The sequence below is a fragment of the Hemiscyllium ocellatum genome, chromosome 5, assembly GCF_020745735.1.
Source record: "Hemiscyllium ocellatum isolate sHemOce1 chromosome 5, sHemOce1.pat.X.cur, whole genome shotgun sequence".
Taxonomy (NCBI): Eukaryota; Metazoa; Chordata; class Chondrichthyes; order Orectolobiformes; family Hemiscylliidae; genus Hemiscyllium; species Hemiscyllium ocellatum.
The window spans coordinates 22,283,313-22,304,375 of NC_083405.1; the positions used below are offsets into that span (position 1 = coordinate 22,283,313).

A 21,063-nucleotide genomic window follows, 5' to 3' on the forward strand; every position below is an offset into this window, starting at 1 on the left:
TCAGTATTTCCAGACAAAGTTATGGCAGATGAGAAGAAATATTTTCAGGTGAAGGCAACTTAGTCCCCTTCACACGTTGCCCAAGTTGAATCGTGATTCCATATTTATTAGCTGGAGGAAATGACATTCTTGTCCTGTTGATCTCCAAACTGACTTTGTCTCTGAAGTAATAAGGTTTATGGGCTGAGGTCAGTTTCTATTATGTAATCACATGATCAGGACTTCTGCTGTCGACAGAAATTGTTCAAAGTTAGCAGCTACTATACAATGGGGGAATGAAGTGGTGGCTTTTCACACTGACTTGCAATCCACTGATTTCCCTGAAGGTCTCCAGTTCAGTGTCGACCTTGCAAAGACTACTTCTGTTGGCTTAGACACGCAAACAATGGGGCTATAAATTGCATAAGTAATTTCTCATATGAATGTCTTTTCAGAGATGACATTGCACCCATGATCACTTACATTGAAATATGTTAAGCTTTGGAAAGTTTTTACAATGTCAGTGCACAAATTGTAAATATTAGTCAACTTACTCTGAGTAGCCATGTTAGCAACACTTGTCACACTTTTAAAATTTGAAATTTCAATGATATTAAAATTCAATAAAAATTGGGTAAGTTATGTATATCTTGAAAGTTATGTGCATCGTAATTTACTGGGAACAACACGCAGCTGAGGAAAACCAGAAAAAGATTCTGCTGCTATTGAAAATGTTTACACTGCACTACACTCCAAATTTGAACAACTCAATTGATGTAATTTGATTTTCCTCACACTGTTCCTGGTGCTTTTGCCAATAACCTTGAGTATCAATCCTTCATTGGTTAGAAGTACTTTCAAGTTATTTACATGACATCTTTCATTACTTTAAACAAGTCTATGGAATCTCTGCTCTAAGGATGATAAAATCCTTCTCCAATCTACTTATCTCTTATTCCTGGCACCATTCCAGTAAATCTTAACTGTATCTCCCCCCCCAACAATCTTCATGTCATACTAAGGTGTGACCCATCAGTGATCACAGTATTCCATCTGGTGACTAACTGGTGTTTCCTGGTCCTTCAGTTCAGCTTTTGCGTTTTGTATTCAATGCCTGAAGGGTTCCAGGTCCATAAGCATAAGAACAGCAGAACCCCCAGCAGGAGTAGGGAATTCATGGCTGATTTCATCCCTCAAAACTCCACTTTCCTACCCAGTCTCCACAACGCTTTCTCAGCGTCCCAACATTCACAGCAGTGCAGTGCGGTAGTGAACTCTTCAGATTCACAACCCTTTGGGTTCGACCTCATCTCTGTTTTCAACCTGCTATCAAATATCCTGAAACTATTCAGACAAAAGAACTGCGGATGCTGGAAATCAGAAACAAAAGCAGAAATTGCTGGAAAAATCCAGCAGGCCTGGAAGCATCTTATGGAGAAAAAGCAGAGTTAACGTTTCCGGTCCAGTGATCCTTCTTTAGAACCTCAATTCTAAATAGCCCATTGTTTCTAAGAGCTTTCCAACTGCTGTCATTGAACTGACTTGCCTATCATTGCCAGAATTCTTCTGCCCTTTAGCACCACCCCTTTATTATTAAAAAGGACTGGCAAATTGAAAAATAAATCTGCAGCTTCTCCCTCTCTTTCCTCAGCAACTGTGTTCAAAAACCCTCGGGAACACGTCCCCTCTTGCTGCAATATTTCTCCCCCCCCCCCCCCCGACCCCAACCACCAAACTTAACAATGGACAGCAGAGTCTGAGACCAGCCGGGGAGACGAGTCGCGTCCGGAGCCTGCAGCGGGAGCACAGCAGGTACGGGCCAAGTCACAGCTGGAGCCTGGAGTGGGAGCAGAGCAAGCCCAGGCCCACTGGGGGATGAGTACTGAACAGAGGTCAACCCTTGGGAGCAGCAAGGTCCTGTGTTCTGAAGCCCAGCTGACATGGACTCAGTGAAAATGGACTACCTTAAAGATACTTTTTATTCACATTCTGGACTTTTTAAACTCGGTATTCCCATACAGTCTGTTCTGATATAACATAATAGTTCCGCTCCTATGCGATCCCACATTATAAGAAAGTTGCGTGATCGCCACACCATTTAAATTAATGGAGCTGAAATAACATTATAGTCAATACGGGTAAGGAAAGTTTGCATTCTACCAATAATGGTCTAAATTCTTCTATCGTGTTAAAGCCAATTTGCATTGGAGAAACATGCATTATAGCAGAATCGACTGTACTAGTCTTTTTTTAAGCTATTCCAATCCTGTAACAACACTTAAATATCTGTGCCTAGGTACCCCATATCTAAAATAGCACGATAGATGACATTACAAGCCTTTCATTGCAGCCATTCAAGTGCACATGACAATAAAGACTATTCTTTCTATTGCCCGTGTACTCAAATGAACCGGCTTAGTTTGTAGAGTTTCCCTGGAGACCCAAGAAAGGGCAAAATTAATCAAAAAGTACAATATTGGTGAATTCCTCTTGTGAGCATGGTCACTTTCTGGGCTGGACCGGCTTCTAACATCTTGTTTTTAAAACTAAGGAAACTGGATTTGTACTGAACACACTTTTTCTGTTCAAAAATGCGATGACTGTTTACCAGGCTGAGAATCACTGCAACTCAGTGGCAACTATATCCTAGTATACTTAGCATTTCCTTGAGGTCAATGAAACAAAATGACTTTGACATTGGAACTATGGGAACTTTAGTCGGAGCTGTTTTAGAATTGCATCAGAACTGCTATGACCTTTGTACAGTACTTTCAGCGATACTAATTCCAGTGTTGCTTCTCACTCTCGCATGTATATGGAATTTCAAGAGCCAGCGCGGTTTGGTACTAGCTATGTCTTGGCTGTGTTTGGCACCAACTTTGCAGTACAACAGGTGCTGCTTTGCACCAGGGAACAGTTTGCTGCGACACAGCTGTTAATTAAATTCCTGTTGAAAAATGTGACCCATAGTTTTACACTTCCTATGTAAACATGTCAAGTTCAACTTCCCCGAGTTGGAAATCAAATGTTATCATTGGAAACATCTAATAAAACAGTCTTCAAGAATTAATTTGCACCTCCATCATTCAGCAGATACAGTAACTTTGTCAGTTCAAATGAATTTAACTTTTGTGCTTGGATTTCCCAAATCCCCTTTGGTCCTTTCCAGTGCCCAGTTATGAGCAGCATGAACAAATGCTAAATACGCACTGAATTAGGGGCAGGATTGCAGTCTGAATTCTTCAATATAAAAGTTGTTGCCCATATCTTAGCTGCTTTGTCTCCCAAAACTAGATGTTCTAAAGAAATTTAAATTCAGAGAGTACCGACTCAAGAAGCACTGTTTAAAGCAGATGGTTTGAGTTATAGAGGAAAGGACTGACTCAGACCATGATGTGCTACCTACTGGAACTTACTGCACTTTCCTCAACATTTCTCTCTCAGTGAGAAAGTGATATGTTAAAGTAATGGTAGCAATTCAACCGAAGTGTGATCCAACATTCCCCACATTCTGTGATGCAGCAAATTTCACATCACCAGGAACCTTAGCACCTAATGCTTAAACCTGTTGTTATATTTAACTGCCATTATTAGACAGGATAATGCACATGCTATCTATCTACATGACATATATATTTATTTGCGGCACTGTGACTAGCCTGTTTGCAGCATGGTTCAAAGCAAAGATAATTCATTATAGTCTCAAACCTTGTTGTAGCCCTCAGAAGATTAAAGTGCAATCCTGGATTTTCTGTCCTACTGCTCTTAAGAGTGATTAAAGTGAACAGAATTACCCTAGAACAGCATCCAGCAATAAAGAAGAGGCCTGGTCTTCTCACTCAGCTTCTGTCCTGGCTCCTACTGTTCTTTTCCAAGTCTTGTCTCCTGCTGTTACTGTCTATCCTACTAACTGCTAATTCCCAGTGCAATTTTCTACCACTCAGTGCCAGTTCTAATGGCTCTCTCTCTCTCTCTCTCTCTCTCTAATGCTTTATTTCTCTCCTTTATACAAGCCCTCAATACTTCATTTTTCACTTTCATGTTCTCTGGCAAGTATTAACGCATGCAGCTCAGTCTATCTCTCTCCTAAAATGAGAGCCAGCTTGCATTGCTCAGATTCTCTTCCTCCTCATCATTAATCTCACTGTTTCTTTATCTCTTCCCCTGCCCCGTATTTACAAGTACTGGGTCTCATTACTCATGTGAAGCACAAAAGCGCAAAATAGATCCACCTGCAATCTATCTCAGCTGCGGTTCTTACAGCCTACAATCTGTGAGCTTGCAGGCAGTTCCCCCAATATCTTCCCAATGATGAAGATGGTGAAATCCAATGTGCCATGCACCACTCACCAACGACTTCCACAAGTGGTCAGTTTGAACACAAATGTACAGTACTGTTAATGATTATGTCCTGTCAATGAAAGTGCAACTAGTTCCTCTGTTAGCCCAAACTCTGACTGCCAATTCCATGGGAGCCAAGCTTATTTCATCATCTCTTTTGAAAGCAATTTGCCAAAGGTTGGTTTTTAAAAATCAAGACACATCTTTGCTGAATCTTTGTCTTATAGCCATAGCATGTTGTGAGACAGGTCCTTCTTTCCTAGAGCTAGGTTGAGACTTGCTTATGAGTGTCTTCAACGGTTATTACATTACGTGTCTCCAATTTTCCCATCCAACAATTTCCCTCGAACAAAGTAAAGTAATAAGTCATGAATTTCCACATTTCGCAGATGAATCATTGTGACCAATTTGTCAGCTTTTCTGTCAACCCCACGTGATATTCATTGCCTCTTAACTGTTGCTGATTCACCAGACCTCATATCCCAACCTACTATGACATAGTCTCAAGTTTATGGGCGAGCATTCTCTGTGTCAATAGCCTATTTATATTGGAAACAGAGTCTTGTGTCTGCAAATTTAAGATAGACCACCCTCTCAGCTGCCAGGACATTTGAACCTTTGCAGTGGGCCAGCCAAACCCCACTTTTGCTGCAGCAAATCAGGGCTATTGTGCACATCGGGCTCTCAATAGGTTCTCCTTTATTGCTTTACTTTATTATGTAATGCATATCATTCTCTTTGTGACACACCATCACCGAGTTGCTTTGACATATTTCAAAGTGGACTGGAACAGTCGAGTCCCTGTCTCCATTTAGAAACAAACATTGACAGTCTAAATCAGAAAAGTTCGGTAAACATTCTCATGGACTGTTTTCATTGCCAAATAAACACTGTTTACAGCTGTGGTATGATTTTTTTTTTGGGGGGGGGATTTAGTTTGCTGACTTGCATATTATTATAATTCTATACTATAATATGATCAATCAAGGGAACATTAATATTGGTAATGAATTTTTCATGTTGTGTCCATATTCACAATGTCTCATTCTGTGCTGTACACATAATAGTTCTACTCTTTTCACGGCTATGGAGACTTTTGTGTACTCTTACATGAAAGCAGAGCAGACATCAGCAGAAAGTCTAACTGCAATGTCGGTACACAGTGCAGATATAAAAAGCAGATATCTTTATAGGAGGTGACATCACTCTGAAGATTTGTCTTATTAGTGATGTACATTGGCATTATAACATTGCTTGAACTGTCCCAGTAAATGCTATTTACTGGAACTGATAGCTTTGACCGTTGTTATATGTAGTCGATGATTTTGGGCTTTGAGCCAAATTGTATATATTAAGTCAGCAAAAACGAACACTTGCTTCTGAAGCTATGGTTCTTTTATTTAATTTGGTAATAAAGGTAATGTTTACCTCCTGAAGAGGAAATGCTGCAAGTGTTTTACTAACGAGGTTATAACATTTTCAAGTTAATAAGCACTATTTGTAATTGTGAGAGAATAGATCTACTCAATAACTGTGAAGGTAATGTGTTCAAGTGCTGACAGATGTTTTTTTGGCTGTCTCAGTAGCGGTTTGAGTTACAGTCTATGGGTTTTTTACTTCCATTCTCTGTTGAGCTGTGAGCCAGCCAGCTGTCAGCAGCTTGCTGGCTGCACGACCATGAGATGGGTAGTTGGGTATAGAATGACAGAATGGAACCTACCAGTGCCTATTGGTGGCCCAAAGCGAGTTCAATCATCTGCATTATGAAAATTTGTCCAAACATAGTAACGAAGTGTAAATGAGAGTGATTATCAGGTACAAAGCAGCACTTTGACAAAATCCTAGTTCCGTAGTCCAACACAGTTGTGTAGTTTATATAAATAAGAACTCTTAGTGCTGCAAGTGCATTTTTAAAATAAAAATTGATTTTATTTTCCTTAACAATGTGATTCAATCAGTCTGTGTGAAATACTCTTGTGGAACTTCATCACTCCCAAAATAACTACAGGCGATCAATTTTGATTGGTTATTCTAATACTTAGGAAACTTTGACATAGTTATAGTTATAACTATAGTTATAATATCACCCTTGTTTAGCTTTCCTGAATATCACAAATAGTGGTAGTGGTGTGTCAGTCATACTTGAGAATGCCTGGACTGGAATTGTAGATTCACATTAGATGATTGAATTGATTTCTATGCAAATTGCTACGTAATGGGTAAGCACGTTCCCGTGGGATTTTTTACTGGTATTTCCACTGTTGACCATCTCTTCCATCATGTCTTCACACTGGCTCCACGCAAAAGCTCAAAGCTTTTCATTTCTTCAGTTATTTTAGCTTGCCATTGCCATGTCTTGGTGTCCAAGATTTCCCAAGTGTGAACAACCATGTTGCAGTGCTTCAAGTATATCTAAAACAAGACCACTTTAAAATGTTTATGGTCCTAACTGCCTTCTATCAAGATTCCACAGTTCTTTGTGAAGTTTCAGCAACCATTGCCATTAATCTTAACACCATTTGCGCATCAAAGCTGAATGTTAGTTATGATAGCCAATGCTAGTGGAGTTAACACATTTCTACATTATTTTAATAACCCTGCCTGCCGTTTGGTGAGACCTAGACTTTAATCATACGAGGGAGAAAATGAACGGAAAAGATCTGTGATAGGAGGGAAAGCATGAGAGGTTAAATGAAAATAGAATGAATGGTGCTGGGGCAAAGGGAGTGTTAAGGAAACAAAATTTTAAACAGGACGACGTGGAGAATCATGAACAGCTGAAATCCAAAACCAAAAAAACATGGAAAATGAGAGAAACAATCATGAAACTAAAATCAAAACCAGCAAAATGAAAGGAAATAATTTGGGAGCAGAGGATTCAATGTGAACTGTTGAACCCATTATATTAAGTACAAAAGATTGTTAAACATCCAGTTGAAGATATAACTGGTACAGGTACTATTCTCTTCAGGCCAGAGCATAAGTCCGGAAGACTGTGTTGCCTGCCCCTTGTGAGAGATAAAGATATCTACTGGCAGCTGAAAAGGAACTTGGAATAGAATGGAGTTTTGTGATTTACCTGAGTACCAGTGACACAGGGGTAAAACTGAAAGGGGGTCTGTTGAGGCAATTTGAGCAGCCAGGAGTTAAGTTTGTAAAGGCGAACCACAAATCATAAGTAAATTGGCTGTACGGTGATGGACTGTGGTTTTCAATTAAAAAGTGAGGTCTGCAGATGCTGGAGATCAGAGATGAAAATGTGTTGCTGGTTAAAGCACAGCAGGTTAGGCAGCATCCAAGGAACAGGAAATTCGACGTTTCAGGCCAGGATTCCTGATGAAGGGCTCTAGCCCGAAACGTCAAATTTCCTGTTCCTTGGATGCTGCCTAACCTGCTGTGCTTAAACCAGCAACACATTTTCAGCTGTGGTTTTCAATGCCAACCCATATCCCACTGTGAACAGCCTGTTTTGGTCCTCTATGGCAGTCACCAGTTTTTCATCTTTGAGAAGGTACATCTTCTGAAGTCTTCAGCTCTCCTCCAAATATCAGAAGCCTGCTCGATTTCAACCTCCAATAGTTGGGTTTGCTACTCTACACACGTGGAGTCCTTAGAACTGGCATGTGTACCTTCTGTGTGCACGTATCTGTATTAGTGTGAGATGGAGAGCAAGGGTGTAATAATTTACCCTCTGAACCTTGATCCTCCTCCTCAGAGGTTATCGTTGGACCCTCTGAGTGAGTGGCTGTAGCTGCTGAGGTTTATCCAGAATGCAAACAAGGAAGACATTTGAGATGAGTTCAGAAACGAGCAGCTTAAGAACACACGCTGATTTCTAAAGGGACCCTGCACCATCACCTCTGTCATGGCTGGAAATGGTCATGTTGGGTTGATCAGCTCTGGATTTGGCCTTCTTATGAACAGTATCTATCTCCTCCTCCCGCAAGTAAAAGGTGTCACTGTAATGCATATGTATGTTGCAATCACAGTTGTGTGCTAAATCCACCCTTTGTCGGCTATTAACATTTCTCAAAGATACTCACCAGTTTACAGGTGTTGCATTCATAACTCACCCCTTAATGTTTTTTGGGGTGACATCTCTGCTTCATGCCAACTTGGGCAGGACACTAGGCAATCCTACCTCACATATTTGCTCGGTTGCACATAGTTCCATCTCCAAAATGATTACACACACATCCTGGCACATAGTAAGAATTCATTAAGCCTTTTATGGTACTGTAACCCAGTAGCAGCTGACACCTCTGAGCCCCCCCATTCAAGGTGCTTTGTTCTGGCGAAGAGGTTTCCTATTCCCATTATAGGACCTCCCACTGATTACTTTCAGTCTGCAGGAGGACTCACAGAATCATCATCAGACTGTGGAGTCATTCATATTCTATTCCCTTCATCAGCACTGTCTGCTCCATCTGTAGACTGACAAAGACAATTAAAGAGTAGAGTTTGAGCCCTCTCCTAAACACTTGATATTCATGAGCAAAACTCAGAGTGGTATATTCAAATATTCTTTCCACCCTGACTCATGCCAGCATTGCTTAAACCAGTGGCAATGACTAACCTTTGGTACACGCCCTGGCCCATCTGTTCCCAGATGTCCCACCTTTCTGTCCCTCTGCCATCATTGCTGTCTGATGGTGGTCAGGTTCCCAATAGGCTGCTGTGTACTGGCTGCAAGATGCTCAATCAGGCATGTTCAAAAGGGAGGAATAGAAGTTGGTGATCCACATACTTCCAGGTTGGACTCCTCGCTTTTTCTGTGAATAATGTAATACATCTCCATGCTAATTGGCTCTGTTTATGGTTTTCTTTTTGCTGCAAATGCATTGATTTGTAAATTTACAACTAGGCTGAACTACCAATCCACATGGTGCTGATGTCTTCAAGAAGTCAACAGAAAAATGTTTATTAAGCTTACTGTTGGAATTAGCCTGATTATATGCAAGTACCCAAGGAGCAACTGGAGTATGACCCTGTCCATAGGCTGTGGCTATTGCAGCTGTATGAGAAGGAGAATTTCTAATTTCACATGGTTGACTATTGTTTGGAGTGCAGTGTGCAGCAGGAAGTTTCACATCCTCAATCAGCAGTTTTCCATCCATTAGAATTTCAGATGGGAAAACTCCATCACCATTGAGTGGATGAGGCGGGTTAGTTGAGGGTGTGGTGTGGCATTGACAGTATGGTTTGGGTGTATGGAAATATAGCATGCAAATACACCAGTATGCACTCCAGATGTGTAACAAGTGTGTGAGGTAAACACCCCATCAAATTGCAGTTCTCAGAATCTTTCAGTAGGTGAGTGAAGAGCTTGGGCAATAGCCCTATTCTGAAGCTTTGTTTTCACAGATCCTACTTCTACTTAATGTCTATGTTAAGATAAATGCATGTTTAAGTTACAGGTCGTTCTGGTATAATGCACGTTTCGTCATTTGTTATAATGCAATTGACAAATTGTGAACGATGTTTGGATAACGCAAACTTTCTAATGAACTATAGGGCTTTTCTAGTCCACAGGGTTGCAGGGGAACATAACTGTCGAGTTATAGCAGAATGACCTGTACCAATTATTGAACTGCAAGGTTTCAAAACTCTATTGTCATTATAATGTTTGCAAAATCCTACATCATTCTCATGATATAGTAATACTGTAGAATGGTAAATAAACCAGAGGGATTAATTATCTAATTAAATAGATGGAAGATCAATGTCCTTGTGCTTTCATTCACCAACACCATCTCCAAGCACTCAGTGGGTTAAGATAAAGCTTATACAAAAGTGACCAATTATCGGCATTAAAGAACAAGTATAGGCTTTGTAAACCTTTATCATGGCACTTGGAATTAGATACAGGAACATTAGTTTGTGCCAGTATAGATGGTTTTATCTAGTCCTTGTTTAGATGATATAGCAAACCATGAGGTGTCTGACTCATGTTCAGACATTGCTGTGGTTAGAGGCTGAATACTATGTCTGAGCCTGTGGCTTACCACTGTCAATATTATTGGTGTTTCAGATAATACATGATAGCATTGATTCAGTAACCATTTTTTCAACTAAAGGTAAAGCCACAATAGCTGAAAATGTGTTGCTGGAAAAGTGCAGCAGGTCAGGCAGCATCCAAGGAACAGGCATAAGCCCTTCAACATGGTCCCAGAAGACCATGTTGGCTGCTCCCTCATTTTAGAGAGAGAGAGAGAGAGAGAGAGAGAGATGACTGGTCATTTTAAGGTGAGGGGCAAGGTTGAGAAATCAATTATTCTGTTTTTCATGGCACAAACATGCGGTTTAGATTATTTTACTTAGAAGGTGGAAACAGGCCCTTCGGCTCAACAAGTCCACACCGACCCTCCGAAGAGCAACCCACCCAGACCCATTCCCCTACGTTTACCCTTTCACCTAACACTACGGGTAATTTATCATGGCCAATTCACCTAACCTGCACATTTTTGGACTATGAGAGGCAACTGGAGCACCCGGCGGAAACACATGCAGACATGGGGAGAATATAATTCCTGGCTTACAGCATTTGATCTTCTGTATATCTGGTATTTTAGATTACTTACAGTGTGGAAACAGGCCCTTCAGCCCAACAAGTCCACACCGACTCCGAAGAGCAACTTACCCAGACCCATTCCCCTACATTTACCCTTTCAACTAACACTACGAGCAATTTAGCATGGCCAATTCACCTAACCTGCACATTTTTGGACTGTGAGAGGAAACCGGAGCACCCGGAGGAATCCCACACAGACACTGGGAGTGTGTGCAAATTTGCACAGAAAGTTGCCTGAGGCAGGAATTGAACTCGGGTCTCTCGCACTGTGAGGCAGCAGTGCTAACCACTGTGCCACCGTGCCACAATGACAAAGAAAATGAAGTGATGTTCCCAACATTTCTTGTGTACAGTGATAGTGTCCCTGCCTCTGAACCAGGGAAGACCTGGGTTCAGGTCCCATCTGCTCCAGAGGTGTGTAATAATATCTCTGAACAAGTTATTAAAAAATATCTGAACTGATGCTCCTACCAGCAACAAAGCAGCGTTGAGATCTGAAGCCTCTGTGGTCACCTGATAGTTTTGGGGCTGTGCCATGGTACAGTGGTGTCAAGTGATAGCGCTAGATTCAAGTCCCATCTGCTCTAGAGCTGCATCATAGTATCTCTGAACAGGTTGATCAGAAAATATCTAAAAGCCATAGCCTTGTGTTAGCTCCTGGTAGGATTTTTGAACAGAAAGAAGGAAGGGTATGGCAGGGTTTTGAGAATTGGATAAGTTAACTGCTGATTCATAATGAAACGCTGCCTGTCTACTCTCCCAATGTCAAGAGCAGTAAGGCCCATTCTCCAGCCAAGTGGTGAAAGGCAAAACAAGGATCTCACCAGTGAGTAGCAAGATGCCTGTTCGCATGCATTAGCAAACATGACCAGCTGTTAGTAGTTAATGTCACCTTTTTTATATGGAGTTTCCCACTCGTCAGTTAGAAACTAGACCGTAACAGTTTTTGACATGAAAGTCAGAATGATTGCGTCTCATCACTTGCTTATCTGCACCTCTATCTTGGATACCAGGCACCAAGGTCTCAAGGCATGCTCAAGAACAGTGACAGTGCACAGCCCAACCCATGGATGCCAGCATCAGACAAGTACCATCCTCACTGCACTCTTTTGGCCCATCAAAAATCCGAACACAATAACAGTTCTGCACTTAGGAACTGCATTTAGGAACATACCGGCACCTTTCATTGCAGTCTTTGCAAAGGGACAGATGTCAGCTTATGGATTGGATCAGAGTACATCTCAGGGGTCCTCTCTTCATAACTTTGTGCTCAATAACTCATGTGCCTACTTGAAAGCTCACAGCATCTCTGCCTTGCCATATCTTTTTCACTTTGTCCCCTTCAGCTGGTGCTTAAAGTCTCACAGTACTTTTGACTTGACTTGCCTTTTCGCAAAGACACACAACTGGGCAGCTAGCTATGCTTGACAGCAACCGACAGTCAAGGGGGCTGACATGTAGTGCATGTCACAGTTCTATATAATTGTTACATCTGAACCGAATGTAGCAAACCCCCTAGTTGTATTTCAGACAAATGACCAAACCTCAACATTCAAACAGAGTAATCCTTAGTTAGGCAAGGAATACACTCTTGGTACTCTGACATAGTTAGTCAAGGGCAGCCTCTGATATCAGTCCAGTGGCTTCACAAAGTTGGCTGTTTGGAGTGGTCAGTGATAGGATCTTCTCATAAATGGTGAGGAGCCAAATGTTAGGCATCCCGTTAAGTTTCTTAGCTCTTATTGCTGTAATGTCGGCCTCAGTCTCCTAGATTGAAACAAATGGAGTGATAGAATGAAATTAAAGTGGCTAGCATAGCTGTTAATGCTAAATCAGGTGGGAGAATGGTGGTGAGGTGGATGAGTTGGAGGCACAAAGGCACGGTAGAGTTAGTAGGGTTCAGGGGATTGTGTGGGTGACAGCAAGTGAGGAAAGGTGCTACAAGTAGCAGTGAGAGTGAGACCATTAGCCTTGGTGTGAGTTGAGTACAGTCATGGAGTGAGAGTAAGTTAGCAGAGGAATTGTTGAAAGTTACCCTGGCAGAGTGAAGAAGGTCATAGATTTTCTTTCTACAACGCTGGGCATTCCTCAGAATGGTTGCCACCATCCTGACCTGGATGGCACCCTCAACTAGGTTGGCACAGTTTGGTGTCGTGACCTCTTTTGCTAGTCCTGGGAATAGAATCAGCCTTCCTTCCACATAACCCTGTCCATCAGGACTGCCAGGTCGTTATCTACAAAGTAGTGTGGGGGGGGCACCAACTTCCTGTTATCTTCCTTATTTGGGACAAATGTCAGGAACTATGCAGGGAACCTCTGCACTACCAGCAACTGACTGTAAATGGCTTTTTAAATATGGCACCAGTGCCAGAAATCCCAGAATGTCCCTCCAGTGGTGGGCACTTCCTCCAGTGATGAGTAGGAGAATAGACCAAGCGTCGGATGAGCAGTGTGCCATGGGGTGTGGTGCATTGGCAGGTTTGAGATGGTAACGTGAGAAAATTCACTGGGCCCTACAGAGAGAACATTACCACACCCCCCACCCCCAACACCATGAAACTTGATGAAAAAGATATTTAGCCAATTTCTTGCAAATACACTCAGGTGTTCTACACTGTTTCCAGTGTCTCAGTGTTATAGAGCTGAAAGGCTTCTGACAGTGGTCCTTCATCATTGTGCCTCTGTGACAACTTCCCCAAGCTTTACAGCACATTTTAAAATGCACTCCTAGACCTTGGAATGTGCCAATTTGTAACATTTACCTCAAGGGCAACTCTGTCCTGGAAAGCCAGAAATATTCAGGCACCAAAGAACATCAATTTGATCTTCCAACTGTCATTGAAGTTTATTTCTGTTGTGTTCCTCGGACCAGCCTGTACAGCATATTTGAGCTCCTCAGAATGAGCTTCAACAAAAACCACTGCATCTCTCTCCAAATCTGTATTTTTGCAAAAATCCATTCTTGAAGAGGATAAAAAAAAGCAATCTCTTCTCCACCTCGAGGGCAGTATTTGGAGCATGATCATAATTTGACTAAATTAATGAAGTTGGCCTTAGTTTGGAGTGTCATTCACCTGCAGAATCTTGCAGGATGAAATTAGAAATGGCAGTAAAGAATTAGAGGTAAGTCATTTGCTGGTCTTTAACTGCATTGGTTTTCACCAATTAGAAAAACACACTAAGTAATGGAAACATAATGCTGGGGGTACACACATTACTGTTATTCTGGTTACAGTGTAAGTCACTTAAATAATAATGCAACTTTGCTTTAAATAAAACTTTTCGGCAGAGAGCCTTCTCACTCGCACCCTCCACTGGCTACTTGGACATTGCAATAGATCGCTGAATTTGAGGAAAAATTGACTCAAAATTCAATCAACTGTTGGATATTTTGTGTGGCTATTCAATTGAACAATGCATATTTTATATTGTGGTAAATAAATTTAAAAACTCTAATAATTGGACAGGATAGTACAGTAAACTTTGCAATATTTGAGGTAAGCAATTTTTGCCGGTTTATCAAGAGTGCCTGTTCAAACAAAGTTTGCTGTATTTTCTAATCAACCTGTTCAGAGATATTAGTGCATACCTCTGGAACAGGTAGGTTTGGAGCCCAGGTCTTCTGACTCAGATTAGGGAACACTACTATTGCACCACAGTAGTCTTGATTTAGATTAGATTAGATTAGATTACTTACAGTGTGGAAACAGGCCCTTCGGCCCAACAAGTCCACACCGACCCGCCGAAGTGCAACCCTCCCATACCCCTACATATACCCCTTACCTAACACTACGGGCAATTTAGCATGGCCAATTTACCTGACCCACACATCTTTGGACTGTAGGAGGAACCCGGAGCACCCGGAGGAAACCCACACAGACATGGGGAGAACGTGCAAACGTTACACAGTCAGTCGCCTAAGGCAGGAATTGAACCCAGGTCCCTGGCGCTGTGAGGCAGCAGTGCTAACCACTGTGCCACCGTGCCACCCTAAATTTATTCAATTGTATTATTGTCAAATCTATTTGCAATCTCTCTGAAATCTTCTGGGCTTTTGAACTTCTTTAAAAAATTGGCATGAATGCTTCATTTCTTTTTGATATACAGGTCGAGCAAAATGATTGAAGAAAGATGAAATCTTCATTCTATCTTGAGTTCAGACCATTGCACCCAACAAAGCCAAGCTGACTTTAAAGTGTGTTTGGAAAACAAGTCATTCAGATTTAATATTGTTTAATTTATTCTGTCTTATGTCCTTCATTCTGTTCAAAAGCAGTATTATGTGGGATCAGATAATGTTCAGAACAGACATGACCTTGCATTCCAGGTTTCTGGTAACTGTCAGGTTTAATCCTCCACTTTAATATGAGCCTGTGAACTGTTTTGATATTTTCACAGCTGGGCTGTTGGTGACTGGGGAGAATGTAGCCAAGCGTGCGGAAGAGGTGAACAGCTAAGACAAATCCGCTGCACTCGAAGAGTCGCTTACAATAAGCTAGAAGATGTGCATCATGCGTTGTGTCCATATCCAATGCCAGTCCGAAAGCAAGCATGTAATACTCATAACTGTCCACCTGCATGGAGTGTGGGAGCTTGGTCTGAGGTACATGTCAAATTTACTGTAGGAATTATAATTCTGTTATAATCCTGTTTCAGCTATACCAACACTTAGCTGAGAGTTTTAATAGACCCAGGACCATGTTTAAGACCAAGCCAATAACAGATCCCAATCAGATGGGGATTAATTTACCATGTAATTGGGGGATTAGTCAATTACTGACCATGTACAGCAAATAAGCCTGGTGATGCCTGTTGGTCATATGCTCCCTGATGCGCTGAATTGAATGATATCTGTAATCCCTCCCTTCTAATGCTGTTTATTCCATATATGGCAGTATTTTGTTGTATTGATCCTTTTTTTCAATTCAACATACTAGTATCCCTGATCTTGTAACAACGTCAGCTTAAATTCTGAGATAGAAAATAAGTAATGGAATCTCACTCAGGCCATACTTGTACTATGATCATTTATACTAAATTAGAAGTGGCTACTGAAGAGATGAGCATGTGTGACTCACTTGACCTTACTTCCTAAAATTTAATGTAGTCTTCACTTTCCTATGCCTATATTTGCAATTACCTTATGATTTTTTCTTTGTGACCGTGTATATCAGTTAGCTTCTCCTAAATACTTAATGAAAGAACAGCATTTAAAATCAGCGGTTGTAGGATCTGTTGTTGCTGACCGTACACAGTTCTTGTTTTTGAAACAATACTTGGCCAAGATCTTCTGGTATACTTTTTTTTTGTTATACATTCTATTGGAAACAGCATAGATTAATCCTAAACATTTTTGAATTATAAAATGACATATTAAATTTTAATTCTCGCACAGTCAAATTGATTTATGATGTGGTTGCTGATAAAGTTATCCAACATAAACATAGTAAAGAATTTACCAAGCTCAATTATCAGCTCATGAACTGGATATAAATTTGTTTTTGTAATTCACAAGTCATTGCTCTCAGATTAAAATCCCACATTTTAGAACAAATGTCAGCACTTTCAGTGCCGAATGTTGTGGAATTCAGTTCCATTAGAGGATAAGTTGGACAATCAAGCTGTGTTTCCTGACTGATAACATCGGAAGATTGGTGAAAAAGATGTACTGACCTCTAGTGGCCAAATGTCTGATTTTTTTCTCCATCACACAATAATATAGCATATGGGCTGGCCATTCAGCCCATTGTTTATACATTGGCTCTTTTGGTAGAACTATTTAATTAACTTCCACTCTGCTTCTTTCTCAAAACTATATTCTTGCCTTTCAACTCGTCATCCAACTCTCTTTTAAATGCTGCTGTTGCTTGGCTTCCACTACAGCTGGTGCATTGTGGGTCAGAAATACATTAAAATGCTGCACTAAAAACAAGGTTTCCTCCATCTCCTACCATGACTGAAGAGTTTTTCTTTAGTTACCCTAACAAAGACTCTGAACTTTCTCTGCCGTAAAGATGACATTGCTTTCTGCAGTCTCTTCGATAACTCAAGTCCCTCATCTTTCGTGCCATCCTTGGAAATCTCTTCTGCACTTTCTCCAAGGTGTTCACATCCTTCCTCGTGTTATACTCAGAGTTGAGAAAAGCACTCCTGCAATGGCTTAGTCCGTGTTTTATAGAGATTTAGCACGATGACTATGCCTTTGTAATCACACCTGTATTAGTAAAGCCAAGAATACAACATGCCTTTTTAAAACAACCTTCTCAAGCTGTCACCCTCAAAAATGTATCACAAGCATCCCTAAATGTACATCTTTCTGGACCCTTTCCAAAATTATAATATTTACTTTTCTTTTGTCAGAAGAATGACATCAAATATCTCTTCATATTTCACCCCAAACTGAAAAACAACCTCCTTCCCATACAGTCCAAATTCTCTCTTCCACACTCCGACATGCCATATGGTTTGTTCCATCGATATATCCCTTTAACATATACCCTGGTACCAACACCTTGGCTGGACCTAGTCAGCCATAGCAGTTAACACCCTAATTTAGGCACCAGTTACACCTCACTAACTATTAACTCTTGATTGCCATAAACTTGGAAGTTAATAGAGTTTTAAAGTAAGAAGAGTTTGAATGTCAAATTGATAAATTTGCTTTATATCCCATTGCACAGTTTTCTGGACATTAATTTGAGCCATTCTTCGAATGTCAGCATCTACACTGCATAGAATTAATAAGTAGCTTGCTTAAGTTATTTTCATGTTATTGCTTAGACAGCAGATATTAAGTGTTAACTTTACTAGGAAGGTTAGTCTTACAAGAGAAAATTAAGCCACAGTTCTCTTGAGATGTGAATTATGGTACTGCGATATTAAAATTGTTTTTTTTTCCCCTTCTGTTATGGGAAAGCTTTGATATTGATTGGTTTACCCATTAGTCTAAAGTTGAACCAGGTTTCACTTGTTCATCTGGCCACAAACATCACAAGGGGATGGCACGGTGGCTCATGGTTAGCACTGCTGCCTCACAGTGCCAGTGACCCAGGTTCGATTCCACCCTCAAGTGACTGTCTGTGTTTGCACATTCTCCCCGTGTCTATGTGGCTTTCTTACGGGTGCTTCAGTTTCCTCCCATAGTCCAAAGATGTACAGTTTAGGTGAATTGGCCATGCTAAACTGTCCATAATTTTCAGGGATGTATAGGTTAGATGCATTAATCATGAGGTAAATATAGAGTAATGGGTTTGGGTGGGATACTCTTTGGAGGATCAGTGTGGACTTGTTGAGCTGAAGGGTCTGTTTCCACACTGTAGAGGTTTTAAGATTCTAAGATCACCAGTATAGCCAGATCGTTTCTGTTTATCTATACTGTTTCTCATTCCCAGAAAATGGGTTTTGCATTAACCAGTGCAAATCCTTGGATATATAATTGACGTTAAAGAGTAGATGCTGTCGTTGTATCAAGATCACACATTCATTAAATCAACCGACAAAATTCATGATGATGATGAGTAGTTTTTAATAAAACATTTATTATTTTTAATAAAACATCGATCAAGTTGACAATATAATGCAGGTTAATTGGAAAAAAATAGAATTTAAGCCAGAATACTATGATACTTAAGCTGAAATAACCAGTTATTGTTTGTTATTGTTTGTCTGTAGTGTTCCCGAACATGTGGAAAAGGGTGGAAAAAGAGGACTGTTGTTTGCAAGAGCACAAATCCGACTCCCAGATCTCAGATCCTACATGGAAGTGCTTGCAAGGCCAAAGCAAAACCTAAAACCCAGGAAATCTGCTTGTTGAAACGCTGTCATAAACATCGCAAAATGCAGTGGTTTATATCCACATGGGCCGAGGTACAGTAACCAGTTTAGTTTTCAAAGTCTACAGTAATTTATCGATCAAATAATAACCAGAAATAACAGGTAACCAAAAATATTAAAGCAGAATCAATAGAACATGTAAGATCTCCAATGAATGGAATCTCTAATTGAAACAGTGATGTTGACAGGTCTTCCAAGATCTCACATATTGGAAAATGATAGAAGTCATGCTACAATAATAGGTTAGCTATACATGGCCCTGCTGACAAGTCAGAACCTCAAATTATTTTGGCAATGAAAACCAACTCAGGTCTTCATTGAAGTCAATGAATAGGAAAAAAGGATGTTGAATACCTACAGGCAATCTTGATTGCACATGTTCCTTCACATGCATTGCTAACACATTCACACATACAGACTGCAGTTACATCAGGCTGATAGATATCTCACCCACTGGACAGCATCATAAGACCATAAGATACAGGGGTGGAAGTAAGGTAATTCGTCCCATCGAGTCCACTCTACCGTGTAATCATGGCTGATGGGGATTTCAACTCCACTTACCTACACTCTTCCTATAGCGCTTAATCCCTTGCAAAATCAAGAATTTATCAATCTCTGCCTTGAAGACATTTAATGTCCCAGCCTCCACTGCGGTCCATGGCAATGAATCCCACAGGCCCACCACTCTCTGGCTGAAGAAATATCTCCTCATTTCTGTTCTAAATTGACCCCCCTTTAATTCTAAGGCTGTGCCCATGGGTCATAGTCTCCCTGCCTAACGGAAACAACTTCCCAGCATCAACAGTTTCTACACCATGCATTATCTTCTAAGTTTCTATTTGATCTTCCCTCAACCTTCTAAACACTAATGAATACAATCCCAGGATCCTCAACGTTCATCGTATTCTTAGGCCTACCATTCCAGAGATAATCCATGTGAATCTCTGCTGGACACCCTCCAGTGCCAGAATGTCCTTCCTGAGGTGTGGGGTCCAAACTTGGACACAGTGTTCTAAATGAGGTCTAATTAGAGCTTTATAAAGTCTCAGAAGCACATCGCTGCTTTTATATTCCAACCCTCTTGAGATAAATCACAACTTTCTTAATCACAGACTCAACCTCCAAGTTAACCTTTAGAGAATCCTGGACTAGCACTCCAAAATCCTTTTTTACTTTGGCTTTATGAATCGTCTCACCATTTGGAAAATAGTCCATGCCTGTATTCTTTTTCCCAAAGTGCAAGACCTCGCATTTGTTCATGTTGATTTCATCAGCCACTTCCTGGACCACTCTCCTAAACTGTCTAAATCTTTCTGCAAGGAGAAAGTGAGGACTGCAGATGCTGGAGATCAGAGCTGAAAATGTGTTGCTGGAAAAGCGCAGTAGGTCAGGCAGCATCCAAGGAACAGGAGGTTCGACGTTTCGGGCATAAGCCCTTCTTCAGGAATGAATCCTGAAGAAGGGCTTATGCCCAAAGTGTTAAATCTTTCTGCAGCCTCCCCACCTCCTCAGTACTACCTGCCTGTCTGCCTAACTTCACATCATCAGCAAACTTTGCCAGAATGTCCCTTCATCCAGATCATTAATATATAAAGAGAACAGCTGCGGCCCCAATACTGAACTCTGCAGGACACCATTTGTCACTGGCTGCCAATCCAAAAAAGAGCCTTTTATCCCAACTCTCTACCTTCTGTCAGACAGCCAATCCTCAATCCATGCCCGTAGCTCATCTCGAACACCATAGGCCCTTGCCTTATACAACAGCCTCCCATGAGGCACCTTATCAAAGGCCTTTTGGGAGTCTAGGTAGATAACATCCACTCGGTTTCCCTGGTCTAACCTATTTGTTACCTCTTCATCAATTCCATTGGGAAGAGGCGTGGCAGGATCAAGTATTCTTCAGGCACTTAATTGGCCAACATCGGGTCCTGCTGGTGATGGAGGGGTCCAGCGGCAGAAGTCTCCCTGACGTTAGCTGCCAGTCAAAGACCAGGACCACCTCATCCTGCCAGCTGGAGAGTGGCAGCTGGCACTATTGCACCCATTCGTAGCCCAGGTTACGTCAGGGACCACAGACTTCAGGACACTGATTTTGGAGTGGGGAGGTCGCAGGATGAAGTGAGGGCCAGAACTGAGACACTACACCTCTTCTTCCTCAACAGCAGATCACTAGATTGGGTTCAGATTAGATGATCGGAAGAGGCATCCCCTCCACCTACCAAGCTGATAGGTCACAGGTTTGTCTGGGCAAGCTTTCAAGAATGTGGGACATCTTTGAATTGAAGTGTGATGAGCTCAGGGATAATGTGTATCAACTGGTTCAGCAATGAGACCTA

At 41.2% G+C, this 21,063-nt stretch overlaps 1 protein-coding gene across 1 annotated transcript in view; it reads left to right on the forward strand.

Annotated features, from left to right (window-relative positions):
- Positions 1–21,063, forward strand: part of LOC132815921 (A disintegrin and metalloproteinase with thrombospondin motifs 16) — a 256,517-nt gene that overhangs the window by 223,548 nt on the left and 11,906 nt on the right. Inside the window, exons 19-20 of the mRNA XM_060825296.1 lie at positions 15,290–15,494; positions 18,563–18,757. Coding sequence (XP_060681279.1) covers positions 15,290–15,494; positions 18,563–18,757 — 400 coding nt within the window. The remainder of the gene's footprint in view (positions 1–15,289; positions 15,495–18,562; positions 18,758–21,063) is intronic.